General features: G+C 38.5%; 1 protein-coding gene across 2 annotated transcripts in view; it reads left to right on the plus strand.

The window, feature by feature from the left end:
* KCNH8 (potassium voltage-gated channel subfamily H member 8) overlaps nucleotides 1-27,519 on the plus strand; it is a 1,076,212-nt gene that overhangs the window by 724,585 nt on the left and 324,108 nt on the right. For both annotated transcript variants that reach the window (XM_073630214.1, XM_073630215.1), the window contains exon 8: nucleotides 20,411-20,608. In XM_073630214.1, coding sequence (XP_073486315.1) covers nucleotides 20,411-20,608 — 198 coding nt within the window. The remainder of the gene's footprint in view (nucleotides 1-20,410; nucleotides 20,609-27,519) is intronic.

The raw sequence follows: 27,519 nt of genomic DNA on the forward strand, positions 1-27,519 counted from the left end.
GGTTTTCAGGAACAGCTGAATCAGTTAGTGAATGAGTTATCCTGACGTCAATCAGTGAATGAATCATCCTGTCTAATCCTCATTTACTAGTGATAGAAAGAACATCCATTGTCCACATATTGTATGCTGAGTGAAGAGAGCAAGGATGTCTTAAAACAAATGTGGCTTCCAAATATCAGTGGTTAAAAATCAAGTATATGCAGTATACAGTACATTATGTACCATTGACAATATTATCGCTCTTTTTGTCAACATAAATTGCTAATAATGGCAAGTATATAGTACTTCAGTGGGCTTTTTTATTAGCTATGCAGTGAATAAGGCTTGCAACATATATACGGTTCTGCACAAGCAATGTGTTTGCTTTACTAAGGAAATGTTCTCTGAGTTTAAAAAATACAGTAAAGATGTGTTCACTCCATTTAGCCAATCAGGTGCTATCTGAAATTCTGTGTTTTGTAGTTACCTAGCACCATATTAGGTATTTAACCACTTGCCGACCGGCTCACGCCGATATACGTCAGCAGAAGGGCACGTATAGGCAGATTAATGTACCTGTATGTTGCCCTTTAAGAAATGGTTTGCGGGCGCGCGTGTCACTGGCAGCATGCGCGCACACCCGCTGCGACCTCCGTGAGCGTGATCTCTGGTCCTGCGCACCCGATGTCTGCGGGGATACCCTCGATTGTCTCACGGAGAGGAAGAACAGGAAATGTTTATGTAAACAAGCATTTCCCCATTCTGCCTAGTGACAGGACACTGATCACAGCTCCCTGTAATCGGGAGAGGTGATCAGTGTCATATCACACATAGCCATGCCCCCCACAGTTAGAATCACTACCTAGGACACACTTAACCCTTTCACTGCCCCTAGTGGTTAACCCCTTCACTGCCAGTCACATTTACACAGTAATCAATGCATTTTTAATTGTACTGATCGCTGTATAAATGTGAATGGTCCCAAAATCACGCCAAAAGTGTCCGATGTGTCCACCATAATGTTACAGTCATGATAAAAATTGCTGATCGCCGCCATTACTAGTAAAAAAAATATTATTAATAAAAATGCCATAAACTATCCCCTATTTTGTAGATGCTATAACTTTTGCGCAAACCAATCAATAAACACTTATTGCAATTTTTTTTTACCAAAAATATGTAGAAGAATACAAATCGTCCTAAACTAAGGAAAACAATTTTTAAAAAAATTTTTTTTTGTGGATATTTATTATAGAAAAAAGTATAAAATAATGTGTTTTTTTTTTTAATTGTAGCTATTTGTTTATAGCGCAAAAAATAAAAACCGCAGAGGTGATCAAATACCACCAAAAGAAAGCTCTATTTGTGGGGAAAAAAGGACGTCAATTTTGTTTGGGAGCCACGTCGCACGTCCGCGCAATTGTCAGTTAAAGCACGTGGACGAATTGAATTTAGTCTGGACACTTTCACCCCCTTCCATTCTGGACCATTTTTTATCTTTCAGCACTGTTATACTTTGAATTACAATAACTTAGTCATGCAACACTATACCCAAATTAAATGTGTATACTTTTTTGAGACAGATAGATATTTATTTTGGTGGTATTTAATCACCACTGATTAACTGGGTTTTTTTTTTTTTTTGCTATATAAGTGAAAAAGTTAAGTAAAAAAAAAAACATTTTACTTAGTTTCTGTTTGAAAACTTTGCAAATAAATACTCTTTCTTCATAAATTTAGGCCAAAATATATTCTGCTACATTTCTTTGAGTAAAATAACTAAAATCAGTGTACAATATTTAGTGAAATTTATAGAGTCCACAAACTATGGTATATATATTTGAAAATTGATCAGTCCTGATGTACTGACTGCCTATGTCATTTCTTGAGGCCTTAAAATGCCAGAACAGTACAAATCCCCCTTCCAAATTAAGCCTTTCTGGAAAGTAGAAATTTCAAGGTGTTTAGTAAGAGGCATGGTGAGTTTTTTGATGTTTAAATTTTTTGGCACAATTTTTTGGAAAATGAAGAAATTAAATATTTTTTTTTCACAAAGTTATCATTTTTAACAAGTTATTTCTCACACACAGCGTGGGCATACTTCCAATTACACCCAAAACACATTCTGCTATGCCTTCTGAGTATGGGGATACCACACTTTTTCACAACCTTGATGCATAAAGGGGCCCAAAATAAAAGGAGCACCTTCAGGCTTTCCAGGGGCATAAATTACACTTCTCATTTCCCTACCTATCACAATTTTGGAGGCCCTGGAGCACCAGAACAGTGGAAACACCCACAAAATTACCCCAAGGTAACTCTCCAAGGTGTTTTCTGAAAGGCATAGTGAGTGTTTTGAAGATGCCATTTTTTGCCACAAGTTTTTAGAAAATGCAGGAAAGAAAATTAAATAATGCACTCACTGCATGTAATGGAAAACAGGTATGTCACTATGGTAGTGGTATCCCCAGTATGATGGCTCCAACTTTGAGTTTGGCCGGCAAGGTGCTGGTCTGGTGTGCAGAGATTGGCTGACTCTCGCAGCTGGGCAGCTTCCGGGTATGTTTGTCAGTCTTCAGGAGTCACCTAGGAAGATGTCATTATGTTGGGGGCGTGGCTAAGTGTTTTGGGGCAGCAAGCACCTCCCCTTTATCAAACCAAGAATCCTACTTGGTTTGTTAAAGGGGCAGTGCTTGTTGCCCCGAAAAGCATAGCCATTTCCTCAACATTTTGATGTCATCCTTGATGACTCCCGAAGACTGTCGAACATACCGAGAGTCGGCTGCAACCTGAAAATCATCCCGCACAGTTCTCCAGCTGCTTCCCAGCCAGACTCTGCAGTAACCAGCTGATTGCCTGCCAATCTCTGCACACCACACCAGTAGCTTGCCTGCCGAACTCTGCAAATTCTCTGCACTACCATAGTGACATACCTGTTTTCCATTACATGCAGTGAATGCATTATTTTTATTTTACTTATTTACTTTCCATATGTTAAATTTCCTGACTACCTATCATTTTTTGGAGGCTCTGGAGCACCAGGACAGTGGAAACACATTTTGGAGAGTAAACGCCTCAAGGTATTTTTTTAAGAGACATAGTGAGTCTTTCAATGATGCCTTTTTTTTGACAAAAGTTCTCAGAAAATGCATAAAGAAAACTTTTTACACAATGTTTGCAAGTTAATAAGAAATTTCTCACACACAGCATGGGCATACTTAGAATTACACCACCACAAAACACTTTCTTCTACTTCTCCTGAGTATGAAAATACCACATGTCTGAGATGTTTTTAGGGTCTGGACTGATTATGTACCAGACATTGTATCTTGTGTATTACACAAATCAACCGATTGTGTCAAAACCAATCTACTGTAATGGCCACCTCTGAATGAGTGATCAGAGAATATAGCTTAGTGTAGCATCACCTATAGCAGTCCCAGTTTCTATAAGCCGAGAAAATGTAGCCTACTGATACATAACTACCCCAAGGATTGCCATGTTCACTGGCCAGGATGTACAGAAGCTGAAGAAAGGAAGAACAAAATAATTCCTGTGGTTCCAGGAGTGCAGTTGTCCAGGTCATGATGGCTGTAAAAGCTATCATTTATCACTCTTATATCACTCTTATAAGCTTAATTCCTGCAGCCATTGAGAAATACTGTGATAGCTGTAATTGACCACAGGAATGGTCATGTACTATGTGATCTCTATGACCAATAACAGAGATCACACAGTAGTAAAAAATTATGTCAGTTAATTACATATTGTTTACTATTGTCCAGTGATCACATGGTAGCAGGGCCACCAACAGCAACTCAGTACAGCAATCTGTGCTGTACTGTGGAAACAATGGACACAGATCACACCAATGCTTGCTCCCAGTGATCTCATACAAGCGGTAGATGCATGAGGAAGTATGGGTACATGTACCTGTACGGGCACTGCTTCCGTCCAGTCATTTATATATTATGTCTGGACGGTAAGTGGTTAAAGACATTAAAGGTATAAAAGTGTAACAAAGTAAAGCAAGTGGGTTGTATAAAGGGAAGGGGAAAAGAAGGAGGAGGCAGTGTATGTAAGCAACAGTCATTACCATTCCAGTGAGCCGACAGAGTAGGTATTAGGGATGGGCCAAACACCCCCTCATTCGGTTCGCACCAGAACATGAGAACAGGCAAAAAATTGGTTCAAACACGCGAACACCGTTAAAGTCTATGGGACACAAACATGAAAAATCAAAAGTGCTAATTTTAAAGGCTTATATGCATGGTATTGTCTTAAAAAGTGTTTGGGGACCTGGGTCCTGTCCCAGGGGACATGTATCAATGCAAAAAAAGCATTATTAAAATCACTGCTCCTGAAAAAACAGCCGTTTTTAAAACTTTTTTTTGCATTGATACATGTCCCCTGGGGCAGGACCCAGGTCCCCAAACATTTATGACAATAACTTGCATATTAACCTTTAAAATTAGCACTTTTGATTTCTCCCATAGACTTTTAAAGGGTGTTCCGCGGCTTTCGAATTTGCCGCAAACACCCCAAATTAATCGCTATTCGGCGAATGGGCAAACAGCCAATGTTTGAGTCAAACTCATGTTCAACCCGAACATAAAGCCCATCCCTAGTAGGTATTTGAGGTTATATTGTTACATTTTCAAACTTGGCAAAGTAAATGGCATCTACACCTTCAGTAAATCAATCCCAATAGTGTGCATCATGTATCCAAATGTGTAATTTATAGTATGTAAAGAATTTAGTAAGGCCCTTTCAAATTTGAATATATTGGCCTTTAGCATTGCAATTTTAGGTTTGTTTTAAAAATACTGGCTATATAGGCAAAACTGTCTACATAGGCAAAACTGGATCATAAAAAATGGTATTTTTAATTTCACTGATTGATGGATATATCTAATGGATGGATTTACTGAAAGCACACATATATATTTAAACACTATGCTCTCGCCAGCTCAAAGCAATGTATTGCATGAAAAACTGTACCTGAATAGGGGACGTCATGTCTTTTAACACTTTGTACGGAACCTCAGGGCTGCTCACAAAACATGGTGACCACAACGCTGTCTAAGTATTTTAAATGGTAATGATGCTGTTCCTCAGGGAGAGAGTTCTACCACTGTCATGGTTAGGAGTTCTGCATCCTTTCCAATAGATACAGCTTTTTTTGATTCCTGTTTGAGAAATTACTGTTGTTTTCAGGGTATTTTGTGGAGTTATATTGCTGGTTTATGTTACAGGTGATGCTGTTAATACATATCTGTTTATGAACATTGTAATACAGGAACCAGTTTCAGATATGCCATATATTTTTAAGTTGCACACACACCTTTCAGAACAAAGATAGGATAAATATTTTCTTAAAATAGATAATAATGAACATTTTAATAGAGTGGTGCTGTTGCCCTAAACCTAGTTTGACTCCTGCTGTCCTACAGTCTATTTAATTATCTTTCCCAGCATAATGTCCCGTGCTGGGGATATTTTAGTAAATGCACCCTCTCTCCCTTTAGAAGCCAGAAGTCAACACTTTGCACATTTGATGACTCTCAATCTTGGCTGTCACTCACAACTTGGGCCCCTAATGATCATGATGTGATAACTATAAAATAGCGATCACACGTATGTTGGAGGCTTCATTGCCAAATTATTCTTCAACATGCAGATAAACACTGCCACCATCAGGCTGCCATAGGATCTGTAGTGTGGCTGTAGGTACTGCAGTGCCATCTATTCAATTAAATAGTTGTCAGATGCAATGACATTATTACAAATTGTTATAAATTAATTAAAAAAAATTGTCTACCTTTAAAAAAGAAACACATGGCAGTTATTTTAATTAAATTAAAACAGTATACTAAATAAAATGCAGTTATGCAAATTAGTTGCAGAGTTAAATTCAAGTACACATTACCACATGCTGACACTGCTAAGTTTTGCTTGCCATCTAGGCATCAGTGATCTCTGGTCATATAATAATAGTTTGCAATTTACTAAAGGACTAAAGCATGTTAACTTTGCAGGGGAGTTTTAGAAACATCCTTGCATGTGGCTGGGTACCCTTTCCAAACTGAGTTTTTCCGTGGCATATATTGTAATTATCCTCCATTTAAGACACTCACTCCCGCTATTTCCTGGAACTTGAGTGCAGACTGGAAGGGAGCCCTCCTCACGCCAAGCATGCCAAAGAAAAGAACAAGACAATCACACATAAATAACATACAAATCAACGTTTATTCCATTGATAACCACAGCTACAATCCTCACCTGGAGACCACCTGGATTTCACTGCAGGGCTTAGTCGTAGAGGTATGGTTTCTTAAAAGGGAGGAGATTTTTATACACTGCAGGCTAATGCAATAAAACACACTCTGGTGTTGCCTATAGGCACAGACATAGCATCAGTTAGCATATATGTATACATACAAGTATATCTGTAGGAGCCCCACATTTCTCCTGCAATCCACTGATCGCAGGTGCAAAGTTTTGCAGGCTCCTGCAAATAAATAATAAATGCTCCTTTTCCTGCAAAAATATGTTCATTTACTATTTTTCTTCATAAAGGTGAACATAACCTTTAATGCTGACTGAGAGACCATTTGAGTATGATCATAAAATATGTGACTCACCTAAATAAGTGCTCGAGCATTGAGTGTTTCTGCATTTATACATTTCTGAATAAAATAATCATTTCACTAGGGGATGCAAATGGAAAAGAAAAATTCCTAGCAGTTGGAAACAAACTGCCCCCCTGGGCAGGTCAAGATGTTTCACAACAACCTGCGCTTAAAATCAGTCAATAGATGAGACAAGGGGCTTCCATCATAACAAATGTAGAGTGTGGTGGTCTCATCCCTAACAGAATGAGCCATAGAAAAAGAAATCCCCCTTTATTTGGGACTTTAACAGGCCACCAACTCTTAGGATAAAAAAAAATTTTTATTGAAATGCTTAAAAAAGACGTGAAAGCGTCTATAACATACAAGATAAAAAATCATTCCATTACTCAATAAATACGGAATCAAAACAGAAAATATGTATAGGATGACAAAAAGTAGATGTACTCTCACAGGGGTACCCCGATACCCGACGTGTTTCCGGTATTCTGGTACCTTCATCATGGTTTTGAGAGTTGTTAATATTTTGTGCATATATGCATTCCCATAGGAATGACTCTGTGTTCAGATAGCACCCAGAGCCCCTGGGGTTAAATAACGTATTTTCGTAAGTGCCAGACCAGGGCTATATAAGAATAGTGCGTGTATTGAGTTACCGATATTGAAAGGTGTAAAGGGTGAGCCAACTAGGAAACAAAGCGTTCAAATGAACCAATTGCATGCCGGCTGTATGCCGGAAGGATCAATATCCAAGGGCAATCCCATAGTGGTAGGCTCCTATTTAAGACCCTTCGAGTATGCGAGTCCAGTGAGGGGTGCCTTCCCCTGTCAATGCTAACAATCAGTCAATATGATCCTTTTGAAATAAAATGTTAATTAAATGTCCATATACATATATATATATATATATATATATATATATATATGAAAAATGTCCTCCCTATATTCTCCCCAGTTAGTTTGAGTTCATGTTCCCACATTCTTGATTTTGGTTTTGGTTTCATAATATTGAAAAAACTGCCATCTTATTCAACCAGTTGATGTATTTAAAGGTTTTAATCATGTCTCCCCTTTCCCTTCTTTCCTCCAGACAGTACCTACAGTATTAGATTCCTGAAGTAGCTATTGATATGTTTATTTTTTGTTACCCGTCTCTGGACTCATTCTATCTTATCAAAATCTTTTTATAAGTAAGGTCCCCGGAACTGGACACATTATTAAATGAGGTCTCACTAAAGATCTATATAGGGAAATTAAGACCTCCTTTCTCCTGCTGGTGATCCCTCTAGTGATGCATCCTAGAATTTCCCACTGCCTGGTCACACTGTTTGCTCATTTTGCTCTGATAATAAATACCCCCAAATCTTTTTCCTCTATAGTGCTGACCAAAACTGTACCCCCAGTGTTGTACTGTCTCAAGGAATTCTTTTTCCCTAGGTACATTATTTTACATTTAGAAAAATTGAACTGCAGTTTCCACTTCTTTGACCGATCTTCCAGCAAAGCCAAATCATGTTCCATGTTACAGACACCTCCAGGGATATCAACCATATTACACACCTTTTCATCAGCAGCAAAAAGACATACCTTGCCCAACAAACCTTTAGTTATAACACTTACAAAAAAATAAATGAAACAGGACCTAGTACCTGAAAGAAAGACCTTGTGGTACCCCACTAGTGACTGATCTCTGTCCTGAGTGAACCCCATTTACAACCACACTCTGGTATCTATCTGTTAGCCAACTGCATATCCACTGAACCACCAAGGGGTTAAGTCCTAGCTTATACAACATTTGCATCAGATCATGATGTGGAACAGTATCAAATGCCAAGACAGAACGCACACAAATGTGTGAAACTGATCAAATCACTGATCAAATCACCTATGCAAAATAATGGTAAGCCTGAAAACATGACCTTTTGGAGCACCTTGAGGACTGGAGTTGAGAAACACTGCCATAGACACCTTGAAAACCTTATGGACAGCCTTCCCAGAAGAGTTGAAGGTGGTATAGCTGCAAGGGGTGACCCAATGCAATATTGAACCCTATGGACTAAGACTAGGATACTATTAAAGTTCATGTGCATGTAAAGGCAGGCATCCCAATACATATATACTGTCATGCTCAAAAGTTTGCATACCCTGGCAGAAATTGTGAAATTTTGGCATTAATATTAAAAATATGACTGATCATGCCAAAAAACGGTCTTTTATTTAAGCATAGCAATCACATGAAGCCATGAATTATCACATAGTTTTTTTGGATACTTTTTAAATCATAATGATAACAGAAATCACCCAAATGGCCCTGATAAAAAGTTTACATACCCTGGAATGTTTGGCCTTGGTACAGGCACAGAAGGTTGCACACACAAGTTAAAATGGCAATTAAAGGTTAATTTCCTACATATGTGGCTTTTTAAATCACAATTAGTGTCTGTGTATAACTAGGCAATTAGTTTGTTAGCTCTCACATGGATGCACTAAGCAGGCTAGACACTGAGCGATGAGAAGGTAGAAAAGAACAGCTAAAAGACCTGCGTAACAAGGTAATGAAACTTTAGAAAGATGGAAAAGGATATAAAAAGATATCCAAAGCCTTGAATATGCCAGTCAGTACTGTTTAATCACTGATTAAGAACTAATTGACTATTTATACCCAGATACTAATTGTGATTTAAAAAGCCACACAAACTTCTGTGTCTGTACCAAGGCCAAACATTCCAGGGTATGTAAACTTTTTATCAGGGCCATTTGAGTTATTTCTGTTAACATTATGATTTAAAAAGGATCCAAAAAACTATGTGATAATAAATGGCTTCATGTGATTACTATCCTTAAATAAAAGACAGTTTTTTGGCATGATCAGTCATATTTTCAATATTAATGCCAAAATGTCACAATTTCAGCCAGGGTATGCAAACTTTCTAGCACAACTGTATATGTACTTTTATTTCAGGATTTAATTAACATTTTATTTCAAGAAAATAATATTGACTGAATTTAAGTGCTGGTTGTTGTGAATCATCTGCATTTATACATGTTTGCTGTATTCATTCATGTACCCATGTTCTTGTTAGAGAAACGGTGTTAGGGCGGCTATAGACAGTTCAGATCTTGGCCGGTTCAGCAGGAACCAGCTGAGATTTAGACAGGTTGAATGTACTAAGCTGATCGATCAATCAACTTGGGTACGAACAGCCTGCTTGATTTTACTTGCGATTTTCGCTAGTGGCTAGTATAGCCACAAGCAATAATCACTGTCTTGTACTGGCACGGATGGCTCCCCCCCTGCCGGTGTTGGGGTGCATGGTGGCTGCAAGAAAGAAATTTGCTCCATGTAAGGGCTGATTTAGAGATCAGATTAAATTCTTCTCGATTTCGATGACCTCCTGTTCATTGTTCAATGGAAGTTGTCATTAGACACTCTCTTTGAATATCTGAACAACAACAAGTACAATCTTAGGGTCATAGAAGGAATATAAACATCCCAAATCAATTTTTTGTATTTAACTCAGGGCCCTTATAATTGTTTTACCTTGGAAGAATATATGAGTGAGGCTCAAATCGTGGAGGAGAAATTTCTTGAACGGTATTATATTTTTAAGGATGCATATTTCAAAGGCAAGAGTATCCCACAAGGGAGCTCCTAACCCATGCAGGTTAAGCAGATATTTCTAGTACCTACAGGTAAGCCTTATTATAGGCTTACCTGTAGGTAAAAGTGGTGTGTAAGGGTTTACAACCACTTTAACCTGTTACAGTATAGAAAGAAATAAAATGCATTGTTCACAGATATTTTCCAATTTTAAGAAAAGCTTTAGATATTAGAGTCCATATTGTTGCTAGAAGAACATCTACCATAGGCAATACGTTATGACCTAGCTTGTTTATCTCTAACAAGAATACAGGTACATGGTTGAATACAACAGGCATGTATAGACGTAGACACATGAGTTACATATTATTAAATCACACACAAATGGCCTGTCAGTCAATATTAAACAACTAGTAAACTGTCAAACCAAGTATGTTGTAGGGGAGGGAATGATTTCTCTCTCCTAAGTAAAAGGGAGGTCTATAGGCTTTTTATGATAGACACTAGGATCCGCAAAGAAATAAACTTTGAATGGGAAATTACACATTCTTAAGAGTAAAATTCACTTTCTCTTGAAGATTACTTTGACCTTTAATTCAAAGCCCTAATCTATCCTCATCATTATTTTGCTCTAATTGTTTTCAAGATAATGATAATTTTCTTGTATGCTGGTTAGTTCCAATGTATGAGTCATGACTGAGAATTTTTCATCCATGTTCTTATGGTGATGGGGGTCCTATTATCAATTTTATGTTTTGTGGCTTTTTATATTTTATCAAGTGTTACATTTCTGTATATAATATACTTTTTGTAGTTTTATGATATAACTTTAGTATTAATAATTTACATTTGCATTGCTTACTTACATGTAAAGGTATACTAGCAGGTTGATTTGTCTGTATATCCATATATGCTGTTATCCTGGCACTCATCCTGGCACTCTATACTTGATATTATGAATATGTCTAATACATAGAACCTTATGTAATAGTCAGGATATAACAAACCAATTCTATGTCTGTGTCTAAGTAACACCGGAGTGTATTTGATTGCGATAACCTTTTGACATTCCCCTCCCCCCCTCTAAGCTCTACACAGTGAAATGTATTAGTATCAGTGTTTTCTAGGTGGGAACCAAAGCTGTGGTTTTTGCTGGAATAAACTTTATTCTTTTGTGTGTGTCATTGTTGTTTGGCTGTCTTGCTTTTTTTCTGTGAAAATCATAAAGTTGCCATTTTCCAGCTTAGCTTGTCAATCAAACTCAAATGCCACTAGTCTATCTACTGCAGCTACACCAATCACATTACAATCTGGGCATTGTTTGTCTAGAATGGAAATTCTTATGAATGTTTAAGACAAGCAACACTAAACATTTTTGAGCTTGTACCAAAAATATCTTAGTTATATGTAGTTGTATATGAATTTTCCCCAATTTGTTTGATTGAGAACCTTGCTTTGGTGCTGCATATATTAAGTCACAAGTTGAAATGATTATTTTATTGAGCAATTATATTTTAATCCCTTATAAATAAGATGACACATGAAAATGTAACAAATTAGCAAAATGTCAAACAAAAAATACTAAATTCAAAAAATACTAGATCCTTATTACACTACTGTCATTTTTTTCCCCTTCCTGTTTCTCTGGGTGTATTCACAAAGAAGAAACTAATAAGTCCGGGAAGTGGATTGTAACTGTGTCAAACAGCATTGAAACTAAGGCTCTAAAAATCCGCCCTAAAAGTAAGTGCATTATTTTATCCTCATTTTTGAGTATAATTTAAAGAAGAAATTTGCCCAACTGACATGTTACAATAAAAGTTGTAAACAGCCCCACATATCTTTTAGTTAAAAAAATATTTTATACACTGAAAGCACAGTGGAAATATAGCCCTCCATTTTTTTATGATTACATGCCACCTAAATACGATTTATGCAAACGGCCATTTTTTTTGTTACTAATTAACACTAATTAAGCCAAAATGTAAGTAAACTTATTGTGGCATCAAATACACAAAATATTAACACAGATATAATAAATTACAAGTCAAATTAATCTCTTTATCTCATACTTAAAAGTGGCTCTCCTTTTAAAAAGTCTATAACTTAACTCCTTCCCTATTTATTTGCTTCCCTTGTTTGTGTATCATTTTTAACTTTCTTGTGGTTTTGTGAGCTTTTTGGTGACAAAGTGTGGACATTTAATGTGGATTTTTAATATCATAATCAGGGAAAATACTTTGCCTTGGAGTCTTATTCTTTTTGAGCTTTTGGAAGTCTGGAAAGACTCTGGTTAAAGGTATCATTCATTATGAGTTCCTAACATAAAGTATATCTGCAGTATAGGCCTGCACTGTTAGAAGAGAACAACTGGAAGTTGCCCAAACCTTTCCAATGTATAGAAACTCAGTTATCTGTTGTGATTGATTATCGTAATTTCATACATTGTCAAATGCTTAAAAGTGCTGAAATATTATGTATAGTGCTGTTTTTATTTGTAATTTATTAAGAAGCTGGAGAGCAATAAATGCTTACTTTCAATTGCCCACAAGTACTTATGCTATAAAATGCTAATTAATATTTTATTATGTGCACTTGTTTTGATGATACATTTTGGATTACCTACATTGCCAGTTCTATTAAAATTGTAACTATGAATTTAACTTAAGGATCATTTTATACAATGTTTCCTTTTTTGTACATTTTTATATATTTTTTTATCTTGTTTTTTGTTTATGGATTTTGTATACGTTTATTCTAATATTACACTAATTTTATACACATTTTATTATATTGTTCCTTGAGTCTTTCAAGAACTGTAACCTGAACAGCCATCATAGTCTTAATTACATGATCTTAATCCTCTCTCCAGACTTGAACTACATGTAAAAGTTGGAAATTACTGATGAAAGGGAGTTTTGTTAAACCCCTGAAATGTATTGGCTGTTTTGAAAAAGCTGTGATCAATATATCTTTTTGGAGCTATAAGAATAGTGTGGCCCTCCTCTTTCTACTATTCCGCAACTAAATATGGTTCATGGAATAGGATTTGCAAAACATTCTGCCTTCATACTAATGCCATTCATCAATTAACTGTGTACATTTTTGGAATACATGTTATGCACAACTGACAGTTTTTAAAACACAGATTTCCTCAAATAAGCTACTTGTAGTATATGAGAAACCAATTGATAGCTAACATTTAATTGACTGAAAAATATAATGAGCCCAGAAATTCTTCAGATGTAGATGTAAACAAAACAAATGATATATTTTGCTTGCATTATTCTATTTGTTTGAACTCTTCCATTCACACTAGTGTATTATGTGATTTTTCGTTGCACAACATCAATAAATTAAAGCAATGGGTTTATTTGAATCAATGTTTTACTTGCCTCAATTAGGCCGTGAAGAGGTGCAGTAATAAGTGCTTATAATTGTCACTTGACTTGATAATTGTTGTTTGAACCAACCTTCCAGCATTTTTGGACTTTCAAAACATGTTGAAGAAGGTTGAAAAAAGACAAAAGTCCATCCAGTTCAACCAGCAGAGAAAAAAAAACACACACAAATAGAAAACCTCCATATACACTATCCAATAGTCACAGTTGATCCAGAGAAAAGCAACAAAAATAAAATAAAGCGTGATCCAATTTGCTCCATCGGGGGAAAAAAATTCTTCCTGATCTCCCGAGAGGCAATCAGATATTCCCTGGATCAATTTTACCTACAAATATCAGTATCCAGTATCCAGTTATAGTATGTGGCAATCTGCCACAGAGACCACTTTTATCTGAAAGCAGACCGCCTGCTGAAGAAGAGGATACTGGGACTATGGCAGCTATTTGCTGCCATAAAAACAATACTCCTCTTCAAAGTACCACCGTTTAATGATGGCGAGCGGTCCATAAGTGGTTAATACAAGAAAGGATTTTGTTAGCTTTGGAATCTGCGGCTTGGCATTGCATGCTATTATTAAAGTGGATGTAAACCCGATTCCTGAAATTTTAGCTGGACACATATATCTGAAGTGTTTTCTTATCTCTCTTCAAAGCACTATGTCCCGTAGCTGTCTCCTGCCCCGTTCTTCTGTTATCAGCCTGATAACTTCTGACAAATTCTCTGTCACATGTGATAAATGCAGCCTGAGTTTTGTGTTGGGGAGGATGCTATAAATAGATTGGCAGAGTGCTGAATGATTCAAGGAACAGAGCTGAAAGTCTCTACCTATCAGGAGAAGGGGTGTGTGCCTTTCCTCCAATCAGCTGTCTTGGCTGTATGCCCAGGCTTCACTGCAGTGCTAACCAGGAAGAGAAAATCTCCTAACATGATCTGAACTTTCTAAAGAAAATATAAAGATGAAGACAGCAGATATACAGATATACAAGTAAAAATGTAGGGAGATTTGTTTCATCCCTGTGTATCATCTGAGGCTATGGTATTCATCTGAGACTGTGGTTCACTGGGTATATGTGAGGGTTTACATCAACTTTAAGCTTATAATCTACCAGAACACTCATCTCCTTCTCCACAATTGATTCCCCCAGTTGTACTCCCTCTAGTATGTATGATGCATGAATATGCATGAATATTTTTAGCCTCCAAGTGCATAACTTTACATTTATTAACATTAAACCTCATTTGCCACACAGTTGCCCAATGCATTGAGGTCAGCTTGTAAGTTAGAGACATCCTGTAAGGATGTTATTCCATTGCATAGGTTGGGGTACACCACTGATAACCTCAGACCATTCAGAGTATGAATCATTACCACTACTCTTGGTAATACGGTCTTTCTCTCTAGCCAGTTTTCTATGCATTTACAATCTGATTTTTCCAAGTCTGTAGACTTTACCTTGCACATTAGCCATGTGCCATTAGCCATGTGAAAGGAACTGTGTCCAATGATTTTGCAAAATCTAAGTATACTATGTCCACAGACACACCTTTGTCTAAGGTTTTGCTTATCTCCTCATAAAAAGAAATCAGATATGTTTGACAACTGCCTTTTGTGAATCCATGCTGGCTATTGTTTAAAATGTTTTTTTTCCTAGCAAAACTCATCTATGTAATCTTTTATTAAACTCTTACCAACTATAAAAGTTAAACTAACAGGTCTATAGTACTTGGTAAAGACTTTGACCCCTATTTCAATATAGGTACCACATTGGCCTTACACCAATCCAGTGATACTTTTCCAGTCAATAAAATTAGAAATAATGTCTTTGAAATGACAGAGCTAAATTATTTTAGGTCCCAATTCAAAATGACTCATTAAAGTTCTGGGGAGTCCCAAATAAGTTACAGTGATTTGAACGTTTTACAGTATGTGAGATTCTCTAAGGCCTTCTTTATTATCCTAACATCATTTATATTAAGAACACTGAACAATTATTTTACTGTTAATGTGCTGCATTAGCTAAAATCATGGCAAGTCTTGATTAGGTAAGGCAAACAAAGGAATTTTACCTTGGCTTAGTGAATGTGGTGAAAATTATGGATGGAAGTCAGCAGAGCTTCACCTCATTCATTAACTACTTGCTGCCCAGCCTATAACAAGATGACAGTTGGGCAGGCCTCTCATCGATCCAGGTGGATGTTATATGATGTTCTCCTTGATCCCGCCCCATGCACAGTGGCACAGTGGTGTGATCTATCACCGCCTGCGTCCACCGGACACAGCCGATGAATGATTAGTGTACCAGTTCACTGCCAGTACCATGTGACCCCTGTGACCAATCACTGCAGGTCACATTACAGTTGTAAACAATGAATGGCTTCCTTTCATGCATCTATTGTGTACAATTGTGTTGCTAGCTGGTACAGACAGGGCCAATCATAGCCCATCCGTACTATGTGATTAGCTCTGGTCAATCACAGCTAATCTAAACAAAACAAACTAAATGAATCAGTTTCATTCAATAAAATACTTGCATATAGCAATTTAATGCACTGCTATAAGCAATCTTAATGTGTAAAAAAAAAAAACTCTGATCACATCCCAGAGTAGTATAATGTTACTATGGTAACATTATATTGCTCTGGTCACAGTACAAAAAAGGAAAAAATTTAATAAAAAAGAAAAAAAAAATCATTTAAATTTTTTTTTTCGTACTGTCACCATGCAGTGTCACTGATCACCACCAAACCAGTTATATGATAATGCTGTATTGCACTGGTGACAGTATGTAAAAAAAATGTGCATTTTTTTTATATATTTTTATTGGTTTTTCCATTAACAAGAAAGAAACACATTGCTGTAGTTCAAATAACATGAAAACATGCAGTGGTAAACAGTGAAATACAGTCTATCAAATCAGTCTGAGCGTAACAAAGACATATACAATTAAAGAACAAGAAATAACATTGATAGTTATGACTTTACATAGGAGTATACCTCTCGTTCACACTAAGATACTCAACCAAGGCTTCCAGGCGTTTGTATAATTTGTAAGGGTATTTTTTTTTAAGGCAGAGCTGAATTCATACTCTTTAAATAGATTAAGTTGGAATTTAACATCTGAAATGTTTGAAATCAGGGAGCGGAAACATTTTTTAAAAATTTCTTAATTTAAAAAAAAAATTATATCAAAAAGTTACAACTTCAAAAAACTCGCCATTCCTCTTACTAAATACCTTGGATTGTCTATTTTCCAAAAAGGGATAACTTGGGGGGTATGTGTACTGTCCTGATGTTTTCAGGCCTGAAGAAATGAGAAAGAGAGAGAAAGGCCATCAGGACATCAGAATTGATCAATTTTCAGGTATATACAATAGTTTGTGGACTCTATAACTTTCACACAGACTAAACAATATACACTGATTTGGGTTATTATCACAAAAGAAATTTCTGAAGAACAATTATTTATTTGCAAAATTTAATAACAGATACATAAAAAAAATACATTTTCAGTCTTTTATCGTTTATTTAGCAAAAAAGTAAAAAACCCAATGGTGATTAAACACCACCAAAACAAAGTTCTAGTTGTGTGAACAAAATGATAAAAAAAATTTTGTTTGGGTACAGTATTGCATGGCCACGCAATTGTCATTCAAAATGTGACAGCGCTGAAAGCTGAAAATTGGCCTGGGCTAGAAGGGGGTAAAAGTGCCCGGTATTGAAAGTTCCCTATTTGCTTTTAGTAAATGAACCTTAATGTGTTATGAGTTTGTTAAGAACAGAAGATGTCTTACCTCCAGTGATTCTGGGTAGGATATCTGTCTGCTTATGCCTCTTTTGTTATCTGTCTGTCGTACATTAAGTAGCCTGGCTCTAATCAATTGCATTGATAGAAAAATGTGTTGCTGAGTTGTGAAAAGCAGTATGTGAATCTTCATGTTTTGGATTATATTGCTTTGATATTTCTTTCTTTATTTCAAAAACAAAAAAGATTCTTCTTTATTTATTAGAATGGTTTTCAAATATGAATGTTATGTTGGTTTGGATATATACAGTATGCCTGTGGAGTCAATTGTATTCTAAGCTCCAATGCCTGTCCACTGTAAACACTGTCAGACAATTTAAGTATCAGTTTACATTTTTGATAAGGGGATAGGATTGCTATATAAAAGGGAATATTATCCTGCTTCACCAAGTACACAGTATGTACTAAAAAATCACATCTTTATTCCAAAATGTTTCAAAATTATACATAGGGTGGAGTATACAATCCCACCATACATTACATAAAAGCATAGTGGCAGTAGTCAGATTTGACTAGAGATTTGCCCATGTGTTTCATGGTCATATGCAGTATACACTATACATTCTCACAAATGCCCGGTGTCATTGCACTGGTAATATTCACAATTAACAAAAGAATATTAGGGCCAATTTACTAAAGGAGTAAAGCATGATGAATTTCAAAGTGAATTTTCATGTATCTTGTGAATAAGTTGAAACAAAGTGAAAATTTATAGTAACAGGTAGAAAAGCTGCGCTTAGGATAGGCCTATATGGTAAGAGAATAGGTTGCTGCCTCCCCTACACTGAGCACTCACAAGAGGTACTCCGATAGCGTATTATAGAGTAAAAAAGATGGGGTGGTTGGCGCTACCTAGGAAAACCTAAATGCTACTGTATATTAGGAAAAAACACAGAAAGGTATTTGTTATAGTAATATAAAATTACACATCAATGCCCATATTATCTCAGTCAGTGAGTGAGATATAGTGCCCCAGTGACTGGTATGAGATGGATAAGGAAAAAGACCCTAGATCCCTAGGGTTGATATTATTGAGTATATAATGATGTGTGGTAAAGGAAGAATCTTGTATATATGGGCTGCCTATGTAGGTACAGTATGTAGACAGAGATGCCTCAATATATATGTACTAGTATATACTGTTACTTCTACATAAAAAAAATCCATAGATCAAACACAATAGCTACTAAGTCAGTGCAGTAAGAGCAGAGCACAAGCTTGTGGAACCAGCAGACCTACAGCAGCAAAAGTAAGCTAAGCCCTCACCACCAGCCATGATTGTAGAGAATCCCAAAGACCTAGAGATGAGTTCAAAATAAGGTGTCTGCAGTATTCCATCTAACCAGGTGTGTCAGAGGGAACGGAGCCGTTCAGAGTCAAGGCAGAACAGAGAACCCGTCTTACCAAGCGGCTCCTCTTGGGATGTATGAGGGCACAACAGCATCTACCAATCAGCCAGGACACATCCAGGGCATCCACCGCAGACAACAGGGAGCAGTGACCTCCATATAAAGCACTATATGCCTATTACCCCTGCAGGGGTGCCTGGAGTCGGTGAGTAGGAAATCTGAAGGGGGAGTACAGAAGTCACCTGGAAACATCTTTAAGCACTAAAGTCACCCTTATGATATCCTAGTCTGATGCAGATATAAGCTTATGGGACTATTGTACATCATTCTGATTTATTTACTGCAGCATATGTCGGGTTTAAGCCTCACTATATGATTTGTACTGTACCCATTTGGCTGACTGTTTGTGTTTGATCTATGTTCTATGTAGACATGTTTGATGCAGATATAAGCCTATGGGACTAATGTACATAATTCTGATTTATCTACTGCAGCATATGCCGGGTTCAAGCCTCACTATATGATTTGTATTGTACCCGCTTGGCTGACTGTTTGTGTTTGATCTATGGATTTTTTATGTAGAAGTAACAGTATATACTAGTACATATATATTGAGGCATCTCTGTCTACATACTGTACCTACATAGGCAGCCCATATATACAACATTCTTCCTTTACCACACATCATTATATACTCAATAATATCAACCCTAGGGATCTAGGGACTTTTTCCTTATCCATTTCATACCAGTCACTGGGACACTATATCTCACTCACTGACTGAGATGATATGGGCATTGATGTGTAATTTTATATTACTATAACAAATACCTTTCTGTGGTTTTTCCTAATACGCAGTAGCGTTTAGGTTTTCCTAGGTAGCGCCAACCACCCCATCTTTTTTACTCTATAAAGTGAATTTAATTTGCAAATGAAAAACTTGGGTGGAAGTTGCATGAATGTTGTCTACAAATAATGATAAATAGACCTCTAAATATGCTTGTACAACCATAACTTATAAAGAATAAGTATTTGAGGCCTTGCCCAATTGTAATCTGTATTCTTTAAATACTAAAGAAAAACCAACATCTTCACTTGTTCCACATATATGTTGAGCCTGGAAGTGCTCCTGTATTTGCTGTAGGATGTTTGGGTAATTAAAGGCCTCCATGCAATGGGTAAATCCAGCATCAGACATGCAATTCTTAGCATAAATATAATGGTTTTCAATGGTGGCCTTTGGGATCTTTTCTGACAGGGTCTTAAATTGTATTTTTATACATTATATTATTATATTTAACTGTGGCCCTTTATTATTTGATCAGAGCAAACAGTCTAAAATATGTACCTTGCTATAAAAGTTTGAATTACTCATTACAGAAATGTGACATTGTGCTATTGTTAGGTATCATCTGAGCGTGGCAGTAAAGTGGGCAAATTTAAGTGGGACAAGTTTGTAATATCCACCACCTGAAAAAACTGTTGTATCCTAATAAGTTTGTCTTATCTGGCACTCAAATCTACTGTCTGGGGAGAACTACTTTAACTTGTCAAGTATGTAATAAGTCATGTAATAGGACTATGGTCATGAATTTACGTTTTTATTAAATATGCTTTTTACCCTGCTTCTATTTGTTTCGGCAGGCTGGCTTCATGAGTTGGGGAAAAGACTGGAGTCGCCCTTCTATAGCAATAATACACAAGGTGGTCCCACCATTCGAAGCACATACATTGCATCCCTCTATTTTACACTCAGCAGCCTGACTAGTGTTGGATTTGGAAATGTTTCTGCTAATACAGATGCAGAAAAGATATTCTCCATTTGCATTATGCTAATTGGAGGTAACTTTTTTTTCTTCTATAAATTTGTACTAAAACTGCTAAATACCTTGTACATAAGCAAAGTCCCTTATTTTGTGACTTTCTTGTTTAGTTTATGAATAACATGTTTTAATAAAACATTTTCTGAAATGTTCAATATTTATTAACATTTTTTTTTGTCCAAAAAGTTTTTTATTGAGTTTTAACAGGTTAACAGATAGTATGTAATATGCATGTCAATAGAAAAATGCGAGAATTAAAGAGGCAAGTACATAGCATCGTCGTACATGTACATATCTTAGGAGGAATACACTTGTCAGTAACAGAAGAGAAAAATGCATACAGTGAAACATCAATAACAACAGTAAGGTGGACCAATGCTGCTAAGCACCATGGGGCCTCTATTTAGAAGGGTTTTGATGCATTGTGGTCTGTGAAAATAGTGTCCGAAAAGGTTTGTGTTTATCAGCTCGGGGGGTTGTGATCATTGTGAGGATCGGGGTATATAAGGAGGTTTTGTATACACCGTCATAGGCCATCCCAAGTACCATTCACCCCTATAGGGACCTCGCTGTGAATGGGAGGGGGCCAAAGGAGAGCAGACATGTTAGTTATACATAGACGGCATATTAGGGCCTGTCACAGAACGTCCCACACTCCACTTGAGTGCTTCCGTCTTATACCACTTCCTCCCAGTCTGTATACAGATATCCCAACCTCTCTGAGCACAAACAAGGCGACACTTACTTGTTGCTACCAAGAACTCACTTTATTTAGAATTAAAATTACAAGACTTTATATGCCGTTGGAACCTCCTCTAACAATACAACTGTAACTTAATTAACATGAGCTAATTATCTAATCCTTTATACAGCCTAGGTGACTGAGACATGACCTTTCGCCCAGACTTGTGGTCACCGAGCTTCACACAGTTATAGCAACACAATAGCAGCTCCAATAGGAGTCGTCCCGTCTCCTACATTGTATAGAGGACAATGTCATCAGCTCATTCAATTAACATAAACACAGGTAGTTGGAATTGATGACACCAGCATCTCCTCACAGGATGTGTCCCAACAGAATGAATCAGTCTTATCAGCAGGGGGCTGCTAGAGGAATCCCCCCTCCCTCTTCAGGGACACAAATCTACAGTAAGGAGTCCCCATACAATATATACATATATACACGACTGAGTCCGATTAGTACAGTTCAGCCTGGATTTCTCATTCACCTCACAAAGAGTATTGTTCCATTGAAAATCCAGGGCCCATAATCAAAAGGCAACAGGCTTGCATACAGTCCTCTCCAACAGCCTCTGTTCTGGCTAGGTCTGTCACAGGGCCCATCATTTAATCCTGTTAAGAAGTTGAATTATCTAGGGAGGAGATAGAAGAGGTATCCAGTGACCGTTTAGCAGTGTTCCTATACCTGGACACAGTGGTGGCTGAGTTTGTGGCAGGTGAAGGCCCACAGGGAGCCTCCTAGGGCAGTGGTAGGTGGGCGCATTCAGGGCTATGAGGTGATGTGGGAAAGGTGAAAGAAGTGGGGGGGCATTAGGTGTTTTATGTGTGGAATCTGGGAACAGAGAACTGTTCAATGAGTTCATGGTAGGGGTGGAGGGTGAGCAGGTGATGTGGTCTGAGCCGTGGACGTCCTATAGTGTAGCCAGCAGGCCCATGTGTCATTAAATTTGGTTGGGTTGTCGTTCGCTTGCCAGATGAGTTTTTCCATGTCTGCCGTTCTATCCACCCATCGGATCCAGTCGCCCACCATGGGGGGAACAGTGTTTCTCCATAGTACTGGGACACATAGGTTGGCTGCATTGATGAGGTGAAGCGAGAGGGATTTTTTGTATGAAGCAGGGGATATAGGGGTATAATGGATTAAGTAGTGTGTAGGTGAAAAAGCTGGTGAATAGGTGGTAATGTGGGAGATTAAGTGATGAATTTCTGACCAAAATGGCTGGATGAGAGGGCACTCCCACCAAATGTGAAGAAGGGTGCCACGTCCTGCATTGCATCTCCAGCAGGTCGGGGGGATGGTGGGGTGAAAGTGGTGGATCTTGTCGGGTGTCCTGTACCACTTGAAAAACAGTTTATATCTATTTTCCTGCGTCAAAACATTGATTGAGCCTTAATGCATGAGGGTGAATATGCGTTCCCAGTCAGTAGGGGTTAGATTTAAGGATAGATCCAATTCCCATTGTCTTACTATTTTGTTTTCTTTAACCTTGTGCTTTGAGAATAGGAGGGTGTAAATCGTGGAGATTAAGTGACCCTGGGGTTCCGCACAATTGCACAGGAGTTCAAAGAGAGTGTAATCTCTGTGCCATCTAGAGGTAGGCTTGTTTGTGTTGAAAAAGTGTCGAAGTTGTAGGTATTTGTAAAAGGGGATGTTGTATTCAGGCATTGTAGCGGAAAGTGAGGAGTAGGGTAGGAGTGTCCCATTTTGGAAATAGCGTTGTGCCCTAGCAGGTGAGGTTCGTGCAACACAGGTTGGATCTCATAATGACAGGTCTGGGGGAAATTCAGGGTTGTTTTCCAATGGGGTCATAGGACCATGAGGGGTGTTACATCGAGCATTTTACATGCTAGTTTGAAGAGTGATAGCGTGGCTCCAATGAGTGGGTGTGATGCGTAATCTTTGGGTACAGATTTGTGGTAAATCCAGGCCGAGTTGGGTAGTGGGAGTTTTGAGAAAGAATCTTCTAATGTGATCCAGTCCTTGGTGAGGCAATGTACGTGCCAGTCTACTAACCTGGTCAGATGGCAAGCCCAAGATATTTTTGGAGGTCTGGGAGGCCAAGGCCCCCAAGCAGTTTGGGTAGTACAAGCCTGTCCCAGCTTAGTCGTGGGATCTTGGAAGCCCAGATAAAGATCCTACATATACGTTTGTAGGATGTAAAGAAAGAAGTTGGTAGCCTAATGGGGATCTCTTGGAAGAGGTAAAGAAGTTTGGGTAAGACATTCATTTTCAGTATGGCGATCCTGCCCAGCCAAGAGAAGGAGCCCAGATGCCATTTCTGGAGGTTGCCCTGGATGGACAGGAGCATTGGCAAAAAGTTTCTGGCGTAGAGGTCACGCAGATTAGTCAGAATTTTGATTCCGAGATAAGATATTTCATAAGGTTCTCACCCAAATGGGAAATTGTGTTTGCATTGTGTAACTGCAGTTTTGAATAGTGAAAAGTCTGCCAGAAGGTTGGGGATAGTTACGATGGGGTCAGTGAGAAAAAGCAGGATGTTGTCAGCATATGCGGCCATTTGATACTGCTTATGGTTTATTTCTATGACTTTGATGGCAGGGTTATCTCTCAATCTTCAAAGCATGGATTCCATGGGCAGGATAAATATTAGCGGAGATAGGGGGCAGCCCTGACGGGTTCCATTGGACACAGAGAGGGTGCTCGACAGGCCACCATTGATCCTGATTTTAGCCATTGGGGAGGAATACAGAGCTAAGATCATTTGTAGCAGGCGGGGTGGAAAGCCTATAACCACAGCGTGGCCTCCATGTAATCCCAAGCCACCCTGTTGAATGCCTTCTCTGCATCAAAGGAAAGGAAAAAACCTTGTGTGGACATTTTGGAGAGCCAGTGGTGGATGTTTAGGGCTTTGGTGATGTTGTCCCTCGCTCCTCTGCCCGGGACAAAACCAGCCTGGTCTAGTGAAATAAGTTTAGGAATTAAGGGGAGAATGCGGTTCGCCAACGCTTTGGTGTAAAGTTTTAGGTCCACCTTGAGTAGCAAGATTGGGCAGTAATTGGACACTAATGTGGGGTCTTTGCCCTGCTTGGGCATGAGTGTGATGTGTGCTTCATGGATGTCCCTATGAGTGGTAGAGTCTGGTGAGAGGTTGTTGAAGGCTCTGGTGAAATGGGGATTGAGAATAGTTGGGAAGGATTTATAGTAGCTGACCGATAGGCCACCTGGACCGGGGCTTTTGCCTGCCTTCATCTGCTTTAAGGCCATGAGGGTTTCTTCTACTGAGAGGGGTAGATGTAGTGCTAATGAGTCATCTAAGAAGAGAGGGGTTGGACCGTATTGTGCTAAAAAGTCTGTGATGGCTGCCCTGCGTTCTACGGTAGCTTTGGTCTGTTGTGTGGGCGCAAGGTTGTATAACTTAGAGAAGTATTGGATGAAGTGGTCAGAGATATCCTCAGTGGTCATCAAGGTGTCCCCAGAAGGGTGTTTGATTTTGTGAATCGTGTGGGCAGCTCTCTTGGTTTGAAGTGCCCTCGCCAAAAGTTTACCGGCTTTGTTGCTAAATTCAGAATAGCTTTTGCGTCAGTGCAAACTTACGTTTCAGTTTACAATTGAGTGTTTCTAGGAGTTCCTCCCTTGCCTGAGTCAGGTCTGCCAAAGAGGAGGCAGTGAGAGATGCCTTATATGTATGCTCGAGCATGTGGATACGTGTAGTCAGTTCAGCAATAGGTACTGTCTTAAGTTTATTACGTTGCGCTGCTAGAGATAGTAGTTTACCCCGAATGACACATTTATGTGTGGCCCATGTGACAGTAGGTGAAACATCGTCTGAAGTATATTCTGCAAAAAAATTGGAAAGGCATATGGTTATCCGATGAATATTGGCTGTGTCTGTCAGCAGGGAGTTATCGAGTCGCCAAATATGTGCTCTTGAGAGAGTTGTTGGCAGTGTTAAAGTCATAGAGATGGGGTTATGGTCAGAGAGTACTGAGGGGTCAATGGTGGCTTTAGTGAGATGGGTCAGGTCTTTTTGGGAAATAAAAAAGTGGTCTAATCTGGAGTACTTGTTATGCGGGGCAGAAAAAAAAGGTAAAATCTTTCACCTTGGGATGCAGTGTGCGCCATGTGTCATGGAGCAGTAAGTTGCTAAGTTGCATTTTAATCGCACGCAAGGCTCTGTAGGTTAGGGAAGATGTTCCATTTGAGGTATCAATAGAGGGGGTTAGTGCCACATTAAAGTTTCCTCCAACTATCAAGGTTCCTGATTGGAAGCTGGTGAGCAGTTGGAGAGCGGTTTGGAAAAAGGTAAACTGTTGTGAGTTGGGGGCGTAAATGTTGGCAATAGTGAGGGGTCTATGATGTACAGTGCCTTTATGAAAAAGGAATCTCCCATGTGGATCTCTTTGAACTTCAGTAACCTGAATGGGGCAATGTTTAGAAATGAGAATGGATACACCTTTGGATTTTGCCTCAGAGTTGGAGGAGTGATAGGCTGTGGGGAAGTAGTTATTCTGCAATTTAGGGATGGTGTCCGTTCGAAAGTGCATCTCCTGTATGAGTGCTATTTGGGCCTTTGAATGTTGTAGGGAGTACAATAGTTTCAACCTTTTTTCAGGGGTGTTGAGACCCCTAATGTTGATTGAGCATAGTTTAAGTGTTTGTAGCTGTGTGTATTTCAAAGGGGCTCAGGGATCTATGGCGTCCGCCATGGGTGTGGGGGCGGGAGGGGAGGGGGAGGGAGGTGAGGGTCCGCAGTGTGTGAGGTAGGTGTGAATGTAGCGGGTGGGTCAATGGGAGAGAACCGATGAGGTGTGGAGTGTTTTGTCCAAAAACCTCTTAAACGTACTGGATCGGTAGAGTACAGAACGTGGACAGTGTGTGTACCCCTGGAGGGGAGACAGCACCCTGACACGTAGCTGTGTGTGGGTTGACCAGAACTAGTGCAGTGAAGAAGGACTATGAATAGGTGATAGTCCGCCGCCACAGGATAATAGAAAGTAGTAGAGGAGGTAGGTGTTAGATAGCTAACCCTTTCATGGTGTGAGGTACATTAGCGGGATGATGAGCAGCATAAAACTAGAAGGGGGTGACAAGATGTGATTAGAGAACCAGGGGTACATCCTAAAGAAAAACCAATAACAGACAATCATTGGGACCATCAGTCAGCCTCGACGTGAGAGGGAGGGCAGACTACTGTCTATGCTGCCCCCCCAGGCCTGCAGTGACCATAGAAGTGGGCGGTCTTATGGGCTGAGAGCTGGTGCTGAAGCAGTGGTAGCATGTAATATGAAGGCTTTTCATGGTGAACTAAAAACCTAAGGTTTTGTAACCCAGAACTCTATGCCAGCCTCACTAGAACAAGGAGGCAATCAAAGTAAACCGTACAATAATGTAATAAACTGTGGATTATAAAGCATTATAATTAATATTAATTCAGAGCTTAGCCTGAAAAAAGTATAACACTGTTAAAACAACCATGATCATGTATCCTGTTAAAATTAATAAATGTAGCAAGAACCACGCATGATGTATAAATCATTGATTACAAATGTATTGTGCATTTACTTGTCCATTTGTGTTTGTCATCCTGCTGGTAGGTAGCCATTGGATGTTCCATTTGTGTGGGATGCCCTGTTTGCAAGTATCCAGCACAGTTGACATGATTAGAGGAAGAGTATATCAGGCCTGTCCGATCCCTAAAAAAGAAACAGCAACAGGCGCCTCTTAGTAAGATTGTAATATTTAATGACAAGTTAGCATTAAAAACACTCACATGTAACAACATGTTTGTCCAGAGTAGTGGATCCGGTAAAAGCCATGGATGATCTCTGCAGTCTAAGGTGGAAGAAAGCCTTGTTCCTCTATGCTGTTGGCTAGTCTGTTTGTAGCGGACTTCCGGGATTCAATCGCGGTCCAGAACAAGGCTTGCAACTCAGCCAGGCAGTCAAATGGAGGGCTGGAGTGCAGAGTCAACAGTATGGGCTGTACTGTCGTTAAGCAACGTGTTTCAGAGCATACGCTGTAGGGCGCACTCCTTTCTCAAGCTAAAGTGGGTAATAAATTTGTATACATATATATTACAGAAAATACATACATATATATATATATATATCAAGGATAAGATAAGATAATATAAACAAATTCATTAATTAAATATAATATATATAAAACAGACATATATGTACACGCAGTAAAATTTGATGTTATTGGGGAAATTCACAAAAACTACA

This window comes from Aquarana catesbeiana, linkage group LG05 (genome assembly GCF_042186555.1).
Source record: "Aquarana catesbeiana isolate 2022-GZ linkage group LG05, ASM4218655v1, whole genome shotgun sequence".
Lineage (NCBI taxonomy): Eukaryota > Metazoa > Chordata > Amphibia > Anura > Ranidae > Aquarana > Aquarana catesbeiana.